General features: G+C 41.2%; 1 protein-coding gene across 30 annotated transcripts in view; it reads right to left on the reverse strand.

Moving 5' to 3' along the window:
* Positions 1-18,196, reverse strand: part of NRXN1 (neurexin 1) — a 734,224-nt gene that overhangs the window by 281,594 nt on the left and 434,434 nt on the right. Inside the window, exon 1 of one of the 30 annotated variants that reach the window (XM_040551907.1) lies at positions 3,749-4,832. The exons of 26 other annotated variants lie outside the window; for them this stretch is intronic. In XM_040551907.1, coding sequence (XP_040407841.1) covers positions 3,749-3,989 — 241 coding nt within the window. In that variant the 5' untranslated portion in view covers positions 3,990-4,832. Of the gene's footprint in view, positions 1-3,748; positions 4,833-18,196 lie in introns of those variants that run through there. 3 more of the 30 variants (XM_040551904.1, XM_040551908.1, XM_040551909.1) reach the window with 3 other exon arrangements.

Consider the following 18,196-nt stretch of genomic DNA (forward strand, 5'->3'; position numbering starts at 1 on the left):
GCAGATTTGGAAAAAAAAAAAAAAAAAAATTGACTTTCATTTTTCAGAAAAATGCTTGCACAAGAACCTCAGAGCAGAGAGAAGAAATAGCCAGAATAAATAGCCATACACTACTTGTCATTCAGTACCTGAATGAGAAGTTGGGGGACAATAAAAGGCCCAGTCCAGTAGAGAACAAAGAGGTTTTTGCAGGAAGGAAGGGGTGAATGAGGGTGGTGACAGGCATCCATAAGGCTATGCTTCCAACTTTTTACTCACTCAATGTGCAATATTCACTCCACACAACCTACCATTATTGGTGGATTCTCAAAGAAACTGACTTTCTTCATTTAAAGTTACTTTGAAAGCTGCAATCACTTTCCTTTCATGTGGACTTTGATACGTTTTTGCAATCTAGTGGCACTGCAGTATGAGCTACACTACCTACTCAAAAAAAAAAAAAATTAAAAAAAAAGTTTGCATGGTAGATACAGCTATAACAAAAGCAATAGCCTTCCTCTCAAATGGAGCAAGGAGACATGAACACAAGTCACCAAATGCCCCACATGCTGCAGAGACCACTGGTAAGCACTGAGCACCCCAGGACTTATATTTGTGAACTTTATTATCTTACTTCTCTGCATTTCTCTTTATGTTGCTGATGTCATGACCCAGAAAGTTACTTTCTTATTTCTTCCTGTGGTTAAACTCTCGATTCCTTCAGCCATATGCCACCTTTCCAAGTTTAATGTGAGTCAAAAAGCTAAGTAAAAAAAAAAAAAAAATAATAATTTGGTCAAGCTTGAAAGATGTTTAATTTTACCTTCAATGTGTTAAAAAACTGTGTGCTGATCTACCTTTTTTTCTTTTTTTTTTTCTTTTTTTTTTTTTTTTATTAGGGTGAACTAATTGCTTGGTTGGAATTCTGTTTATGTCTCTGTGAGGCACAATACTGACAACTTAAGCCACATGAGATCATACTACTAAGCAAAATCCAAGCAAAATTACCTGAAGAAAATGTTAGCAGCAAGACTGTGGTTTGGTTTGTTGAAAGAAGTGGCAAGAATCCAACCATGCTGGGCTTTTGGTTTTGCTTATACTATTAGCTGGAAATGGGCTGGCTGAAGGAAAACTGAAAGAATAAAAAATCAAAGCAAAGCTGAGAGGATGGGGGTGGTAGGGCTAGCTGGTGCCAGGGTTAGAGGAGGAAGGTGTGGATGTCTGAGGACTGTAGTGACATTTATCAAATGGATGGGAAAAGTGATTTTTTCTCCTTCCTTCGACACCGCTGACTCACAATATTAGAGTGCAATGCTTTCAGGGGATCGACTAATTGACCTACCCTAAAACATCTTTTCAACTTTTAACAGGTATGATGCTACAGAAAACTGCCAAAGTAACAAAAAGGCAAGTATGAGGTCACCACAAAGACTGCAACCTTTATGTAAAGGAAAAATGGAAGAAATGCAAAATGGAAAAATTGCAAAACTGAATGGAGCTAATGCTGAAGCCCAGTTGATGCAGGATACAAGTCTGAGAGTCAAATTCTCACTCTCACCATGCTTAAACCTGCAGGGACACTGCATTACTGCCCTTTGATGCCAGGGTAAGGAATAAGCACCCACATCACCCAGCCCTCTCTGAATGATGCTTAGAAATGTAGGGATGGGCTCCACAGGAGCTGTGTCCAACCCTGCTTAGCCACGAAGACAAATGTTCCTGTTAGACTTACAGAAGCAAATGGGAGCACCTCTCTGAAGAATTAATAATGAAATGAATTAGATGTTTTAAAACACCATCCAATAGCAGAGCTTCTGATAAATAAAGAAAAGCAAGGACTTTTAAAGTCACACTCTGAAAACATTCTGGAATACCTTCTTATGATATGTAACATTTTTCATTTTGTAAAATCAGTTACTTAACTTCTGGAGAGGCTCCTGGGCTTCCCTATGAAGTCCTTAAGTGTCAACTCCACCACTTCACCTTTCATTTTCTTTAGGAAGACTCATTTCCTCCAGGAGGGTTACCTTTTTGCACCACTACCCTTTGACTGGGTCCAAGATAATGTTTTTAAAAAATAGCAAAAGGTGTGATTTTAAAATGCTTTCTAAGGAATTGTAGCTCATATTTATATTATTACATTTGCTTTTTCCCCTTATTCTTTTAGCCCCCCCTAGCAAGCCTCTAAATGGTATCCCTATATGTCCAGAAATTCTAAGAACAATAAGTATGTATATGTACACACATACATCTCTAATTTTCCCCTGTAAGCACATACAGTACAGAACATGCAGTATTCTCAAGCTTGCACTGCCTGAATACACTACAGTGGAGAGTGATGGCCTAAATTTCTTTCTCTCTCTCTCTTTTTTTTTTTTTTGCATTACACCAGACATCTAACTTCTTTCTCAATTAACAAAATGCTTAAGAAAAGTCATTTCTGTCCACTTTGTCTTTTCTAGCAGTTTAGGATTAATGTGTATTCAACACACACTGGAAATTTTCAGGTAAACAATACAACCATATCCACTAATGTTAGGATTGCTAATCACTGGAAAAAAAAAATCCATTAAATCCTAACTACCTCGTGCCTGCAACTGGGTCATCTTGCACAGAGATGCGAAGGTTAAGCATAAGATCTGTTTTTTACTTTGCAAATCTTGTAAATGACATTGCATGATCGTGCAAATGGAGCAAGGCAAGATGAGAAAATGAAGAAGAATGAAGCTGTATAATCTAATCAGAAGCCAACAAGGTTTTTTTTTTTTTTTTTTCCTCCCTCGGAGACAAAGGGAGGCTTTGGTTTAAAATCCTTAAGGCACAGTCTGGTGTTTAGCTTTCTTTTACAGCTTTTGGTAACGCTGAACATGTTCATATCTGTTTTGCATGTATTTATGTATAGGTTCATGTAAGTATGTATGCGAAACAAAAAACTGTAACAGCGCTGTTTAAAGAGCACTGAAGCAGCTTCCTGTCACTTCAGAAACTAAGTCCCACAGTACTGTATTTCTGAAGCAAAATGCATTTACACTTTAAAAGCATTTTTATCTCTGTCCCTTTCCTGACCACTACGGTGGGCATTGTTTCCCCCTTCTCAGTGATTAAGCGCTGACTTCTCTCCCGCTCCCCCGTGCAATTAGCTGACCTTTGCTTTTTAGTTCATTGACTTTCCCACAGAGGCAATGAGTCGGAAGGAGCACGATCATCCCCAGCGATGGAGCACCGCACACGCTCGCTCCCCGCCCCTCGCTCCCCGCCGGGGTCCCTGCCCTGCCCTGCCCTGCCACAGCCCTGCCCGGCGCACGGGCGCTTTGCTCGCCTCTGCACCCCCGGACCGGGACAGGAGGGAACCGGGGGGCGAGGGCTGGTACCTCCGGGGCTCTCCCCCCCGGGGGCAGCGGCTCCAGGAGACGGAGGCGCCGCCGGGCTGGGCTTTCCTCCCCGCTCGCTCTGCAGCCGGGGGGACACGGAGGGATACTGAAGGGTGCGGGGAGCCCCGGGGGAAGCCCCGGTGCTGGCCGCGGGCTCCTCCGGCAGCATCCTCCGGCCGCCCCCAGCCGGCTGGAGGCCAGCCGAGCCCCCCTCCGGCCCCGCACCGGGAGCAGCGGGATACCCCTAACTCCCCCACCCCTTCCCCACGCCCCCCGACCGGGATCGGGGGTTCCCGGCCCCCCGCATCCCTTTGCCTGAGCTCTGCGGGGCGGGCGGAGGTGCGGGGCGCGGCGCGCAGCCCACCGTGCGGGGAAAACCGAGCGGCGCCCGAACCCACCGTGTCCGCCTCGCAAGGAAGCCGGTGACCTGTAGATAGCGATAGGCACTGAATGATGTTTGCTGCTGCCATGGAAATGGTGAATGTGGTGAGCGCCCAAACTGGAGGCGCCCCACGTCACCCCAAGGAGGCCGCTGAGAGTGAGCGGGACTATCCAGAGCAGGGCCAAGCGGCCCCCGGCGCTGCCGCTGCTGCCGCCGGCGGGGCCCGGCTCGGGGCTGCCCCTGAGGAGGCCCCCCATCCTCCGGTGCACGGCGTCCTCGGGAGAAGCAGCAGCCACAGGGAAGGAGGCAAAGTTTGGGCAGAGGCGCGCTCGCAGCCTCGCGCACGGTGCCGGCGGCAGCTCACCGCACCAGGCGAGCCATGGCTTCCCTTTGGGCAAGCTTATGATGAGGATCCTTTTCTCCAGGTCTTCTTCTGGCCAAAACAATCCGAGACATAGTCAGAGGCGGAGAATCCAGGCGATTCCGAGCCTTCGCAAAGAGGTGGAAGAGAGGAAAAGCCCCGTGCTCAAACAATCGCTAGTTTCAGCCTTCCCGGGGCTGGTGCTCATTAACAATACTCCACAGTTGCAAGTGCTACGAGAGTGCCAAGCATTCCCCCATCCTCAGTAATCCACAGCGTAGCCAATCATGCCACATCGCTGCTAAGGAAGAAGCAGGGGATGCCACTCCATCAGCCAGCGCTGGGAAAGCAAAGAAAAATCAAACTGCTGCTCTTCCCTCCATTCATCTCCAAACTGGTGAGCCCTCTCGGAGCAATCTCTCCCGGCGCGCACACTCGCACACACACACGCTCGCACACGCCGCCAGACAATAACCGGGCTGCTCCGGCAATCTCAATGGTCTGCCTATTGACAGTAATACCCGAGGATGTTTTCAGAGAGAATAGTGCACCCTTATGAAAGAAGCTGGGAAAAAAAAAATAACCATGCTTGCGAAGAGCAGGGCTATGCAAATCTGCAGTCTCCAAACAGCAAATCACCGAAGCTCGGATGCAATGCAGAGGACGAGCCTATGTTAAAGAGGGAGGCTGAGTTCAGCTCCCACACAGTCGCACTGCCTCCCTGTCTTTCGGGAGCCGCACACTGCCAGAACATGGCTCGGGCGGTGCGGCGGACACACGCACGCCCCTCTCCCCAGGCCGCCACCCAGCCGCGCCGCGGAATTAGCAGCACGGCGGGCGCCTTTCCCCTCGTTGGGTAGTTCAGATGTGCCAGTGTCTCGAAAAGCCACTTTCGCCTTAAAAAAAGAACGATTTCGGGTCTTTTAATTGGCCTAAACTTCGCCCATCAGATGTTTCCCCTGTCTATTCGAGCATCGGCTTTGATTATCCGGTAATTACACACATGGCGCCTAACAAAGAGTTACGCTTTTTTTTTTTTTTTTTCCTTTTCTTCCCTGCCTTACTTACTCATCTGCCACCGCAGACGCGGCCACCAACCGGGCTGAAAACGTTTCTGGGCCGCCCCCCCCGGCTGCAGGGTGGCACCGGCAGCATTGCCCCCGAGCTGCGGGGCCCCGCAGCCCCGCACCGCACCCGCACCGCTCCCTCCTGCCCCGAAACCAGGGGAAACGGGTGTCTCAGCCCCCGCAGCCGAGGGGGGGAGACGACACGGTGCAAAGCCAAGCCCCGCATTGAAGGAGAAGGCGTTGCTCTCCTCCCCGGGTCGTGTGTCCCGCGCCCCCCGAGCCGGCGGGCGAGAGGCGCAGCCCCTGCAGTACCGCACCTGGGCACAGCACGGGGTGAGAGCCGCACGCTACCGTCCCTCCTCTCCCCCCCCCCCCCCCCTTCTACCGGTTCCAGCCTCCCGTAGATCTTGTGCCATGCCTTCAGCAGCATGAGATCATGGGCGCGGGGTGCGGATGCGTGAAAGGGAGAGGGCGAGCGGTGGGTGTGCAAAAGCCTTTTTAGACATTTCGCGTTCGTTTAGAACGAAACCTGCTTCAATTTGCTGGGGGACTTTCTAATTCACACGGGGATGATCGGAAGTCACAACCCTTACTCAACTGCGTAGGCTTAGGGGAGAAAGAGAAAGGAATTTCGCCCCGGCTCTGCTCGGCCCAGGATGTATTGCATCCCCGGAGAGGGGCGAGGAGACGCCCTTAACCAGAAGTCCTCCACATCGCTGCGAAAACACCCCCAAACCCGGGACCGGAGGCGAAGAAACGGCCCCTCCTGCCCTGCCCTGCCTGCCCCGAGGGCGGTGCACTTTTACAGCCAAGTTTTGCAAAGATGCTAATATGAATTGCAAAAGATCTTAACGCAAGATGAAAGCACTCAAGCACGGGGGAGTAACCGCACGAGTGAGAGCGGCGGGGCTGGTGCGGGGCCTTCCCCTGGCAGGTCACCGCTAACACAGCGCCAGCCCCCTGCAAAGGGTCCTGCGGGACAGGGCTGTCCCCAGCCCGGCGCCGGCTTGCAAAATAAAAGGGCAACTGGTAAGAAACTCGGTGACTTTTCCTACTTGTCTCAAGAAGCAAAACAAGTTACTCCAAATTTCCGAACTTCCAGTTGTGTGCTGTCATCTCGTAAAATAAATAAATAAATAAATAATCAACCGAAATAATAAATAAATAAATAATCAACCAAATAAACAAAACAAAGTTTGTGGTTAAAAAAATAAAAAGCCAACAACAATGCCACCACAATAAATTCCCTATGTCTCAGAGTTAAGGTTAAGAAAAAAAGGAAATCTCAAAGGAACATCAGCCCGGACTTGCCAGGTGTTCTAAAATTAAAGCCTCTGATGTCTATTTTCTTCCTGTTCATGCAAGTAATATATGCCAGCAATCTTATCCATAAATACCACTATGTTTTCTATCAATCTGTCTCAAAAAAAAAAAAAAATTAATAATAAACTCATTCAATCACTGAAACCCGTTTTTCAGTAAACTGTTCACATGCTGCTGCAGATTTAGAGACATGCAGTAGTTACTTGATTGTACTTCATGATAGTAGAAATCCTACAGATGAGTAATTTAAAACTGGTACCACTTCTCTGAAAGGAAACTGGTATTGCCAACCATGTAATGATACAGTTGGCACAGAGAATTTCAGTTGGCAAGTGTTCTCTGGACCATCTTCTGCTTGGCTCTTTTAAAGTCTCCATCAAGAGCTCTATTATGCTACCGCTTGGTGGGAGTTTCCTTAGTGACATCCAGGAAAGTACAGCTGGACCTCAGTTGCAAAGTTTCTGTTAGTTGTAACTTTGCAACAGAATCTTTCCACAAATCCCTCCCAGCCTGAGCATAGTTTGTTCAATTAAAATATGCTTTGCTGTGGATACAGTAGGACTTTGTGTTCTCTCCATGTTGTTGCATATGTTTGTAGCCTGAGTACCTTAATCTAAATTCTTAGTCCATCTGCCATCTTCTTTGTCACAGGGGCCTATCTAAAGTACTTAAATACCAAGGACAAATGAATAAAATGTTTAGGTACTTCAAAAGTACTTAATTTTTATTTTAACATTTAATTGAAGATAAAAAGGGTGTTTAAGTGCTCACATTATTAAATATGTACTATTTATGCAGTGCACACACATAACAGCTACTAAAGTTTCCAGTTCAAATCTGTGTTTGGAGACTACTTAGAGAAGACTTTTTTCATCAAATAGATTATAATGGGTCATTTTTAGGTGTTACACTATGATGTTAAACACTACGTAGGGACTGCTAAATCGATGGATTATTTTGCTGCTGCATATTCAAACTAAGAGTTGAGGACACAAAGGCCAATCTCCATAAAGCTACTGAGGCATTTTCCTTAACTACTTGCTACAAATGTGAATGGGGAGACACATGACTAAGTAGGCATCCTTTGCTGGATCTGGCAATGTGCTCAGCACCTTGTAGATACTAATTTTAATGTACGCTCTAATTTTAATGACATTTGACGTTTTCATGGCTCTGAACTCTGAACCACAGAAGGAAATGAGGGGACTATCCAAGTTTAAGGGAAAAAAAAGGTTATCTAATGCAGTGCATGGGTGAGAAATGGGGAGAAGTAATTTGTGGAAAATATCACAAGAAGATTGAAAATGGAAAGGATAACAGAAACTGAAAAAGGAAGGTGTAGAAGTAGGCATGAATGAAAGCAAATGAAAGGTAGATGGGAACAGAAAGGCAAAAGAAGGAAAAACAAGGAAATAAAATTATTTCTTGTTCAGTTTTTGTGATAACAACAAGCACTTCTTTCTAATTTGAAGCAAATCTTGGTAGTTAGATGCTTCTAGTCTTTTCATGTTTTATTTAAAAGTCTTAATTGATAGTTTTAGCACTCAGAGTTAAGCTTTTTAATGAAAAGTAAAAGTTTAAAGCATCTGCAAGTAAACATTATGAAAGCCAGTGGTAAGAACTATTTCTCATTTAAAGTGGTTTTTTTTTTTTTTTTTTTTTTTAAACCTCCTGCTGACATAAGAGTGAATATGAATCTTTCCTGGCTGAGGACTAGCTGAAATTGAAATAACCTGGTTGTAATCCCCAAGGGCACAAAGTCATGCACTCCAACACAACCAACACTGTGCTATCAATTTATGAAGGCCTCTCTCAAAGAAAGAAGAGGAGGTACAGAAAAGCAATAAACACACAATTTGTGTAAACAAATAAATATCCTATTAGAGACATAGCAAATAAGCTGTGAAAATAATCTACGGGGTTCACAAGGTAGTTTTCAGCAGTCTGAAAATATGCCCAACACTTGGCTCACTGAAGCTAACTTTATGATTTTGTTGTTGGTGGTGTGTTTGTTTTTAACCCTATTTAATACTTATCCTATGCAGGTCCCACAAATAGTACATGAGACTTTTAATCAAGTTATCTCCACCAAGTGCTCTATGAATACCAATAGTTTCCTAGGTGTATGAGCAAGACTCCTTAACTGTAAAAACACGTCCTTTCCTTGCTTCTTCTACTGAGCTACGCCATTATCCTATAAATGCCAAATGTTCCTAAAGAATACTTATACAAACAAAAAGATTGCTTCCAAGAGTATAATTTACATTATTTCATTGAATAAAATCAGGTACTTCTTGCCAGTACAACTTTATCTGCCTACACCCTGATTTTTGTCAATACAGCTATATCAGTGAAGATAAACATCTCGGTGACACAAGCAAAGCTTCAGGGCAGATCATGCCTTAGGCTAGCAGAAGTTGTCAGTTAAATTCAGGGCTCCTTAGGTTAAGTGCCTTCTTATGGAACCAGACTTCTCTGCCCATCTCTGTTTGCCAGAGATGAAATGCTACACTTTGTGTTGCAACGTCCACACTTAAACACCTGAAGCTCAAATACTGTGCAGCAAACTCGGATAGAAAAAAGCTCTACAAATATGTGTCTGTATTACAGAGAATGCTGTTCAACGAACACTTAACACATTTGCTATGTTTTTCTATTGTAACTTTTCTCCACTGCTGTGGATGGAATCTCATTTCATTTGAAAACCCGTGGAAATTGTTTCATTGCAATTAAGTGGGACAGAACTTATGCTGATCTATCTGACAGACAACGGCTTAGAGAAGAAAATGTTCAAGCTGTTAGGTTTAACCTATAAGCATTTACTCCTATAAACTCTGATGACTTTCAGCACCTATATCTCCAATCTTTCTAGAGTACAAATGTCTGATTTTTCCATTGAATGTGTTATTTTTTCTGTTTTAAACAGAAGAAAGTGTCTCTTTCAAAAACTAATGAGTTGTAAGATTAGGCCTCTTTAGGGAATTTAGGCCTGTCATCAGGAAATAAAAATCACAACCAGTTTGTGTCCTAACCCTCCATAATTTAGAGAGAGGGCAGAAACCCTTTACTTTAGAAAGGAAGACAATACAGTGTATCACACAAACTACTAAGAGGCTTGGAAGGTGACAAATGTAATTCTAGGAGAGATGCTAGGAGAGATGCACAGAGTATCTGTGTAGTCATAAAATACACAAATTGCAGTATTAGGTGATTACTTAACTTTTTTTTTTTTCTTTTGCATAGATTAATTATATCATATGAAAAAGGGAGTTTACAATGGCTCCTTTCTCTGTAGTACAGGTATTCTCTATGTATGTATTGCAAAAAAATAAATCTCTCAATAGCTAATAAGTCTTTCTGTCCATAAATCTGTCCAACCAAATAGGCTTAAATCTTCACATTAAACATTTCTTGACTCCACAAGTGTAAAGACAGCAGTAATCTCTTTCTTTCTATTCCTTGCTGTCAAAACCAAGCTGATTCTTGTTTTGTTTCTTTTTACTGAAACTATGCATATAAGCCAGATCCCTTCAATTTAGAATAGAAGGGACTGGTTGGAGAACATTTTCCAGCAGGGAACTTTGGCTCTGAAAGCAAGCTCACTCTTGGTCCAAAACAGCCCTAGTTGGTCTATCAGTCTTCAAGGCACTTTTCCAAGTCCAGCCACTGGTGGCTAGTGTTAGCCCTGGTTTGACCTGCCTTAAGGAGGATGGCTAATACTACACTGGGAGTTGTCTTTTGCTGGCTGACAGTGCTGCAATGCCATCTTCCCTTCCCTTCCCTCTCTGTATAAATTTGTCTGAATGGTGCTAACACTTTGGCTAGGTCCACATTTTCATTTCAATATAAAGCCACAGGAATTAAGGCCAAATCCACATGTATATACATGAAGGTATTTAAGAGATTTGTTGTCCTGTATAAAGCAGGGCAGGATGTACTCATGTTCTCTCTGGACTACCACATGAGCAGTTAGTTCTATGGGCAATTAGATGGCTGCCAAACCTGCAGAAGTCTCTTTGATTTTCACCAGTGCTGCCACAAGATTTGGCACTGCATCACTGCAGGAGAATGAGATCCCTGACTACAGCTTAAATGCTTCTAATTTCAACTCCTCAGCAAATGCTTCAGCTAGGGACAAAATACAAACAAACAAACAACAACAACAAAAGACACAGTAAAATAGGTTGAAAATTAGTCATCTTGAAGTTTGATGGGATCTCAGTGACAGATACCAATAACAGAATCCAGAGTTGCACTCTTCTGTGTTCAGTACAAGCATACGAAGTGTAAGCAAAACCTATTTGTTTAAAAAGATCACCGGAAATAGGAAAAGTCTGAGTATTGGCTTGTTCTGTAGCTCCTGTTATTATCATAGAGCTAGGATATTAAATGCCATGTCGTGACCAAGCTAAAATAAACTCAAAGTGCAATGACTTTAAGATGGGAAACTGGGTTTAAAGAGCTTGCAAGGCAGAGCTGATGGCCTTTTCTGAGGTGGGAAGACCACAGGTAATGGGAGGAGCTCTAAATGATGTTTGTAAAGTGCCTAAAGTTAAGAATAGTCAGGAGACATGGGCCTATTACAGCAGGTCCAGAGGCGGGCTTGCTGACCAAAGGGCTAGAACACCCGTTCAGTGAAGAGAACCTGAGAGAGTTGGGGTTGTTCAGCCTGGAGAAGAAATGGAAGGCTCTGAGGAAAACCTTATAGCAGCCTTCCAATACTTAAAGGGGGCCTGAAGGAAAGATGAGAAGGGACTCTTTATCAGGACATGTAGTGATAGAACAAGAGGTAATGGCTTTAAAATAAAGAAGGTAGATTTAGATTGGATATTATGAAGAAAATCCTTACTATGAGGCTGTTTGGATACTGGAATGGTATCCCAGAGAAGTTGTGGATGCCCCATCCCTGCAAGTGTTCAAGGCCAAGTTGGATGTGAACTTGAGCAACCTGATCTAGTGGGTGGTGTCCCTGCCCATGGTATGGGGCTTTGGAACTAGATCTTTAAGGTCCCTTCCAACCCAAGCCATTCTACAATTCTATTATTACATTGTTAAGCATATTTTCCTGACATGATTTCTAAGGTGTCCCCCATCCTTTCAAGCCTTGGAGGAGAAGAGGCTGTACAGTGGAGTTCCACCTCCTGCCTTCCCGCAGTGCATTAGTCCTGTAACAGTTTTGTCAAAGAATGGGGCAACAAGCAAGGCAGCTTGCTGCCATTCTGTCTGCTCCTGAACACATTCTTTCTGACCCCTGACAGCAGTAGTACTACAGATTAGATGTAGAAATTACAAAATTTAAAAGCAGAGTTGTTATAGGACAGCATTAACTTTTGGCATTCATAACTTTGAAATGCCCAAATATTTATTTAGCTTTAAGCACTTTTTTTTTTTTTTTTTAAGTATAACAATTGTGGAGAGACTATGTTCAGAAAACATATTTGTAGTGCCAAGCAAATGTCTATAGCTGAGTTATGAGCCTCTGAACACACAGGTTTCAAATGGAAATGCTGACTTAAATGTAGTGGCACAAATACTGTCACTACAATAATCCTTGTAATCTAATATATTAGCCCTGGGGGGATGGAAAATTCAATTGCTGGTCTTAGACAGCCTTTCTGAGGCTCAATTCAAATTGCATAATTCTACTTCCTTCAAGTTCTTCAAAATACATTCCAAAAGCAGTATTGTACATTCCAAAATATTTATTCTTCAGAGATTGATTTGACTTTTTTTTTTCTACTTTAAAGTGAGATATATGACCTCAGAGGCATGTGAAAAATCATTAATCAAGTTTATAACGTGTAACACTCTTTTGTGTGTGAGAGACTTACTTTTATCCAGATTTCTTCAGTTATGTTGCCAAGATGATTCCCCTAGAGAGCCATGTGTTTATCTTGACAGGTGTCAGTGAGATCTGTGGAGTCTCACAGGAATTGTTACTGGTTGCTTTGAGGTACAGTAGAAAACATTAAGGCTGCAAACTAATGAACTTTCCTTATTACATTCTAAATAAAATAAACCACAGACTAACCTGGATTAATCTACTAATGCCTTTCTAATGAAGCTTTTATTGGGCATATGGTGTGGTCTTGCTATTTTCCTCATATAGCTAGCACAAGCAAAACCTCAGAATAAAACCTACATGTTTCATTTCTGTTACACACCAGTATCAAAAACTCACTATGATCATTATTTTCAGATTGCTATTTTGCTAGCATAACCTTTGATTAACTTACAAGACTAAGCAATCAGAACATTAAAAAGAAACAGGAGTCACTGCTGGTAGGAGAAGAGAAAAATATAACTTCTGCTGTTGCTAGGGGAAAAATATAAACCACAACTGCTGACTTTTAATTACTTTAGAAAGCACTCTGTGACCTGTCCTGACAATCCCACAGAATCACTAACTAAATACTGTAACTTCTGAAGTTAAATAATCGTGTAATTACAGTCTGCTAGCATTTTCCAGCCCTGAGCTGTAACTTACTATAATTTTGTAATGCATATTAAAAACAATTAAAACAATAGTTGCTTAAAAAAAAAAAAAGAGTTCTAAGCAAGGTGAAACAAAATAGCATCTTTTCCAGCCTGCTATGCATTTTGCTTTTAATTGTTACTTGCTTTATCTCTGTATATGAAAAGATCAGAACACAAGAAAAGACACTCTTTAGTAACATTCTTCTGGGAACACACTGCTGAATTTAGGTATAAGCTTATACCAGCAATTCAAAGAATAGAAACATCACGTATGACTTTAGCTTTGATATACTATTTCAAACACTGAATTTCATTTTTCTCAGTTTCCCACGTAAATTTTTGCTTTGCTTCCATACTTGCAAGATATCCATTAAAAAAAAAAAAAAAAAAAAAAAAAAAAAAAAAAAACAAGCTCCCCTCTTCCTTTATTTACTTCAACAACAAATTAGCAGCCAAGTTTTCATAGAGGATAAGAAAACAGATACAGTGAAAACCGAGTGAGAACACGAGAACACAGTTTTTCTTTCCTTTAGCACCAGCAGCCAGAAACAGTATGAAAGCAATGGATCATGAAGAAAAGCAATTTCCTACTTCAGGGATTAAGCAATGCCCTCTTTTGTAATGTTAAATGAAAGTTCTAGTTATTTTTTCAAGTAATACTGTTGTTTTTTTACCCCCAGTTTAAATAAATAGTCACTAGAGAAGCTCCAACAGTCTCAAACACATCACTTTCTTGCCAATCAATAACACAGATAAAACCCTTTATATTGTACTCCTTTGAGCAAGCCTATTGATAGAGCAAGAAAAATTAAGCTACTACACAAGCTAAAGATAATTAATGTAATGAGCGAGAATATCTGGTGATACACATTCTGTTCTTTTCCTAAGGACAATTATAGGTGATTCTAATACAGAAAATATACAGAATTTTGTTGAAGCATTCAAATAAAGACAGCTACTCACATTTTACTCTCATGGTACGTTTCTTATCCTATGACACTGTAAAATTTGCTAGTTCTGTGGCTAGATTATCAGGTGATGTACTATACCCTTGTCTGTAATATTATCTTACACTTCCCTTTGATAATATGGATAAGATGGAAGTTCTACATCCGCCTCTGCCACAGCTTTTCAGTGCAACCTCAGGCAAATCAGTACAAACCATTAGTCACTTAATAGCTAATTGACGAGCCAAGTCAATGTTATCAGTCATAAGGATAAAGATTATTTGCATGACTAGGGCTTGGCAGAATTATACCCTTAATACCAAAGCTGAAAGGTTTCAACTGCTTTCATCTTCAAGCACTATTAAGCAGTGCATTGCAGGATTAAGCCTTCTGCATGTATGAGTTTGTAACTGTAAAGCTCTAATGAATGTTCAGCGTAGGATTAGAGCCAATACTGTGTTTAAAGCACTTAGAGATTGCTTCATAATAAATGCCAATGTTTGGAATAATTATGGATGCGTGGGCCTTTCTCAGTTTTTATACATAGATAAATGGGAATCCTGTAAATATCTGATTAACTTTGCTTAAGAGGACAACTTGCATGGGAAAGGATTATCACTGTAAAGCAGGTTTGTAGGACCAAACCTGTTCTCGTTAACATATGTGCAAATAATAGCAGCACCTATGAAGATAGCCAGAACAGAAAATCATTTAACTTGTACCTGTTGTTTTGTTTGTTTGTTTTTTACTAAATTACATTAAACTTTTTCTTAGCTAAGGCAAGGCACCTACTAAATAATTAAAATGAAGAGTCACAACAAACTTATCTTTCAAAAACAGGTTGTAACAGGAAAGAAAATGCAAGACTTCTCAGCTGCAATTTTATGGCTCTATCAAAACTTGTCTAATTTCACCTATTTATTTCAGTACATAATAAACAGTGCAATCAGAGAAAAACTACACAATGCGTACATATTTTTAAGACTGCTAGCTTTCTAAGCCTTTAACATCTTTGTATCTATTTTTGTTTCTAAGAAGTAAAATGAGACAAATGGGGCCTTTAAAAAGGATAAAAAGGACTGAAACGTTATTTGAATTTTCGCACGTTAAAACTGTCATAAATTTCAATATAAAATACGGGTGCGTTGCTGGCCATGTTTGGTTACACAGTTTAGCTTTACTGCCCAGAAAAGCTTAGGGGCATAATACATACTGGTTTTTCATTAGGAAGTTTTCAAAAACCACCACATTGAACCACTAGCCTATAATAGCTCTTTCAGATTTAACAGGATGTCAGTTCCTGGAGCTGTTTTTCCTTTGATGCACACAAAGCAATACCAGTAATTTTAATCAGAATTATGCCATGCACAGGTGGAAGACAATCACATAATATGAATTATTATGTTTTTTTCCATATCCCCACCTCTTGCAGAAATGTTTTTTCTTTAGTGGAGTTCATGCTGCATATACTACTGATTTGTGTATGCTTTGTTTAAAAAAGCTTAGTAATAGTCCCTCTCATCCAGATATATTGAAGTGCTTTGCAAAGCAATGAAACCAGTGGAGCCGAGAAAAAACTTGTAGTGAAACTCTTTTTCAATTAGTAATATAAAAAGGTTTCAAATTATTTGTACTGAAAAATAAAGGAAACACATTATAAAAATTAAAGCATCACATTTTAAAAAATGATTTTATTTTGAAAATAATGTTTCCTTTCAACATTTTTGAGGTTTTGGTTTAATAAATTTAGATGCCTTTTCTTCATCACTTTTTTTTTTGGTTTGTGATTGAAAAAATATTCTCCTAATTACTTTTTTTTTTCTCTAAACTCAAAACTAGTTAATTCCTACAGCTTAAATCAGTTCACTTTACTCAATAAAACTCCTATTCTGAGTAATGCTCTGAAAACCTCATTTTCACTCAATTCCTACTCAAGGAGCAAAAGTACTGAAGAAAGATTAAACATTTAGATATAAGCTCACAGTGCTTGCTATTAAGTACCTCAGTTTCCATCTGCCACATTTAAACTTAAAATTCTTGTGATAAAGCTCAGTGTGAAATGGGGCCACACCACCCATACCAGTTCAGGTGGTAAGACAAACCCTCATTATCAAGCACCTAAAGGGAATACACTGTTCATTGGGTATGTAACAGGGCCCATGCTCCACATTTTGTTGCATATAAGGGTGATGTAACTTGCCTGGGATTCCACAACCTAACACAAAGCTTGACAGCAGTATCTCTGTTCCTTACCTTCCTATTGGAAGATTTGTGCTTGTGTTATATGAGACAATGAGCAACCGTCATTTGGCTAAAAGTGAACTTTGACACTAGAATTACAATCACAGAAGAGGTTTTGAATTGCAATATACATAACAGTAATGCTCATGGCACTGTATACTTTCAAGCTCTGATATATATGCTCTGGAATAAGCCACTAAGTGGGAGTCAAAGGGCAGTTTGTTGGATGGTTTCTGCCAACATCCCATTGACCAGAATGAAATTAACACAAGATAAGGACTTGGACAGTACCTTAGTGCTAAAGTGTTCCAGCAAAACCAATGCTAACTATAAATTATTAGAAACTTTATTATTATTATTATTATTATTCTCACCTACTTCATACTAAAGATCAATTTATCATTAATGTAAAAAGAGATTTAGAGCAATGTTTATGCCATCAAAAATAATATCCATTAGGTATGTAGTACACCCCCAAGTGCATTTGCTTCTTGTGGAACTCTTCCAGAAAACTGGATCTATATACAGTATAATATAATTACATTTAGCTTGTAATGAGCTATTGAACAGGTAGAAACAGCTTACAGCCTTAAAAACTTCTAAAATAACTTCTCCACTCAAGGAGGGCTTCAACTATACAACCTACTGTATGAAAAAGTTTTTTGGTATGTAAAAAATGTTAGTTTGCTTTTTTGTTTTTTTGTGTGTATGTGTGTGTGTAACGCATAAGCAATAGAATCATAGAATATCCTGCGTTAGAAGGGACCCACAGGGATCATCGAGTCCAACTCCTGGCACCACAAAGGCCTACCCAAAAATTCAGACCATATGACTAAGAGCACAGTCCAAATGCTTCTTAAACTCCGACAGGCTTGGTGCCGTGACTACGTCCCTGGGGAGCCTGTTCGAGTGTGTGACCACCTTCTCAGTGAAGAACCTCTTCCTGGTATCCAACCTGAACCTCCCGTCGCAGCTTGACACAATTCTTGTGGGCCCTATCACTGCTCACTAAAGAGAAGAGATCGGTGCCTGCCCCTCAACTCCCCCTTGTGAAGAAGCTGTAGGCCGCGATGAGGTCTCCCCTCAACCTCCTCTTTTCCGGACTGAACAAACCAAGTGACTTCAGCTGCTCCTCATACGTCTTCCCCTCTAGGCTCTTCATCGTCTTTGTAGCCCTTCTAGGCCCTTCATCATCTTTGTAGCCCTACACAGTAAAGCCCAATACGATAAAGGCTTCCTTACACTTATGAAGATCAGAAATAAGCAGTCACATTTTTTTTTTCTTTTTCCCCAGAAGGAAAATTCTAGTTACACATTTGAAGTTTGCTTCTTCCTTTCTGTACTGCTATGGTTTGCAAAAATGCTGAATGTAAAAATGACTACCAGCAGGGAATTCTGCGCTACTATTCAATACAGACCTACACAGTAAACAATAGCCAGGTTTTTGCTATTTTATTTAGAATCTCTAACTTAATCTTTTCATAGGGAAAGGACAAACTGCTGTACCACAAAGGTTTTGGTCACAGCACTGAGAACAGCAGATATTACAGCAATGTTTAGCAATATTAAATACATAAGCCGCGTTAGGAATTTTTTTGACCTAGGTGACTATAAACATAAGGATTGAGAAAAATGAGAGCATTAACACAAACCTGGACATTAACCTGCAATGCATGGTTTCTGTCTTGATAAAAGTACCAAACCTCCAGTGGCTGTTGATTAGGATGAGAAAAGTGCTCCTAAATCAGTAAATGTTGATCATTACTATCTGGTTGTGGTGAATAGCAGATGCATTCTTCTTCAAGATGAAGACTTTTTTCCATGAATTTTCAGTCAAAAAATCTTCAATAAATATTGATCGTGTTTATTTAATAGCTATGTGGGAGGGTAAAATAATCAGTGCTTGTTTTTAGTTGTCTGGCTTTACTGAGAGCCTTCATGCTTGAACATAGCTCAGGGTGACACTTGGAGCTGGCATCTGCTCACAGTGTATTGGAATGTGCAAACACAAGAATAGCCTGCAAAATTGTGAAATAATTCTTCCCCTC

This window comes from Cygnus olor, chromosome 3, assembly GCF_009769625.2.
Source record: "Cygnus olor isolate bCygOlo1 chromosome 3, bCygOlo1.pri.v2, whole genome shotgun sequence".
Lineage (NCBI taxonomy): Eukaryota > Metazoa > Chordata > Aves > Anseriformes > Anatidae > Cygnus > Cygnus olor.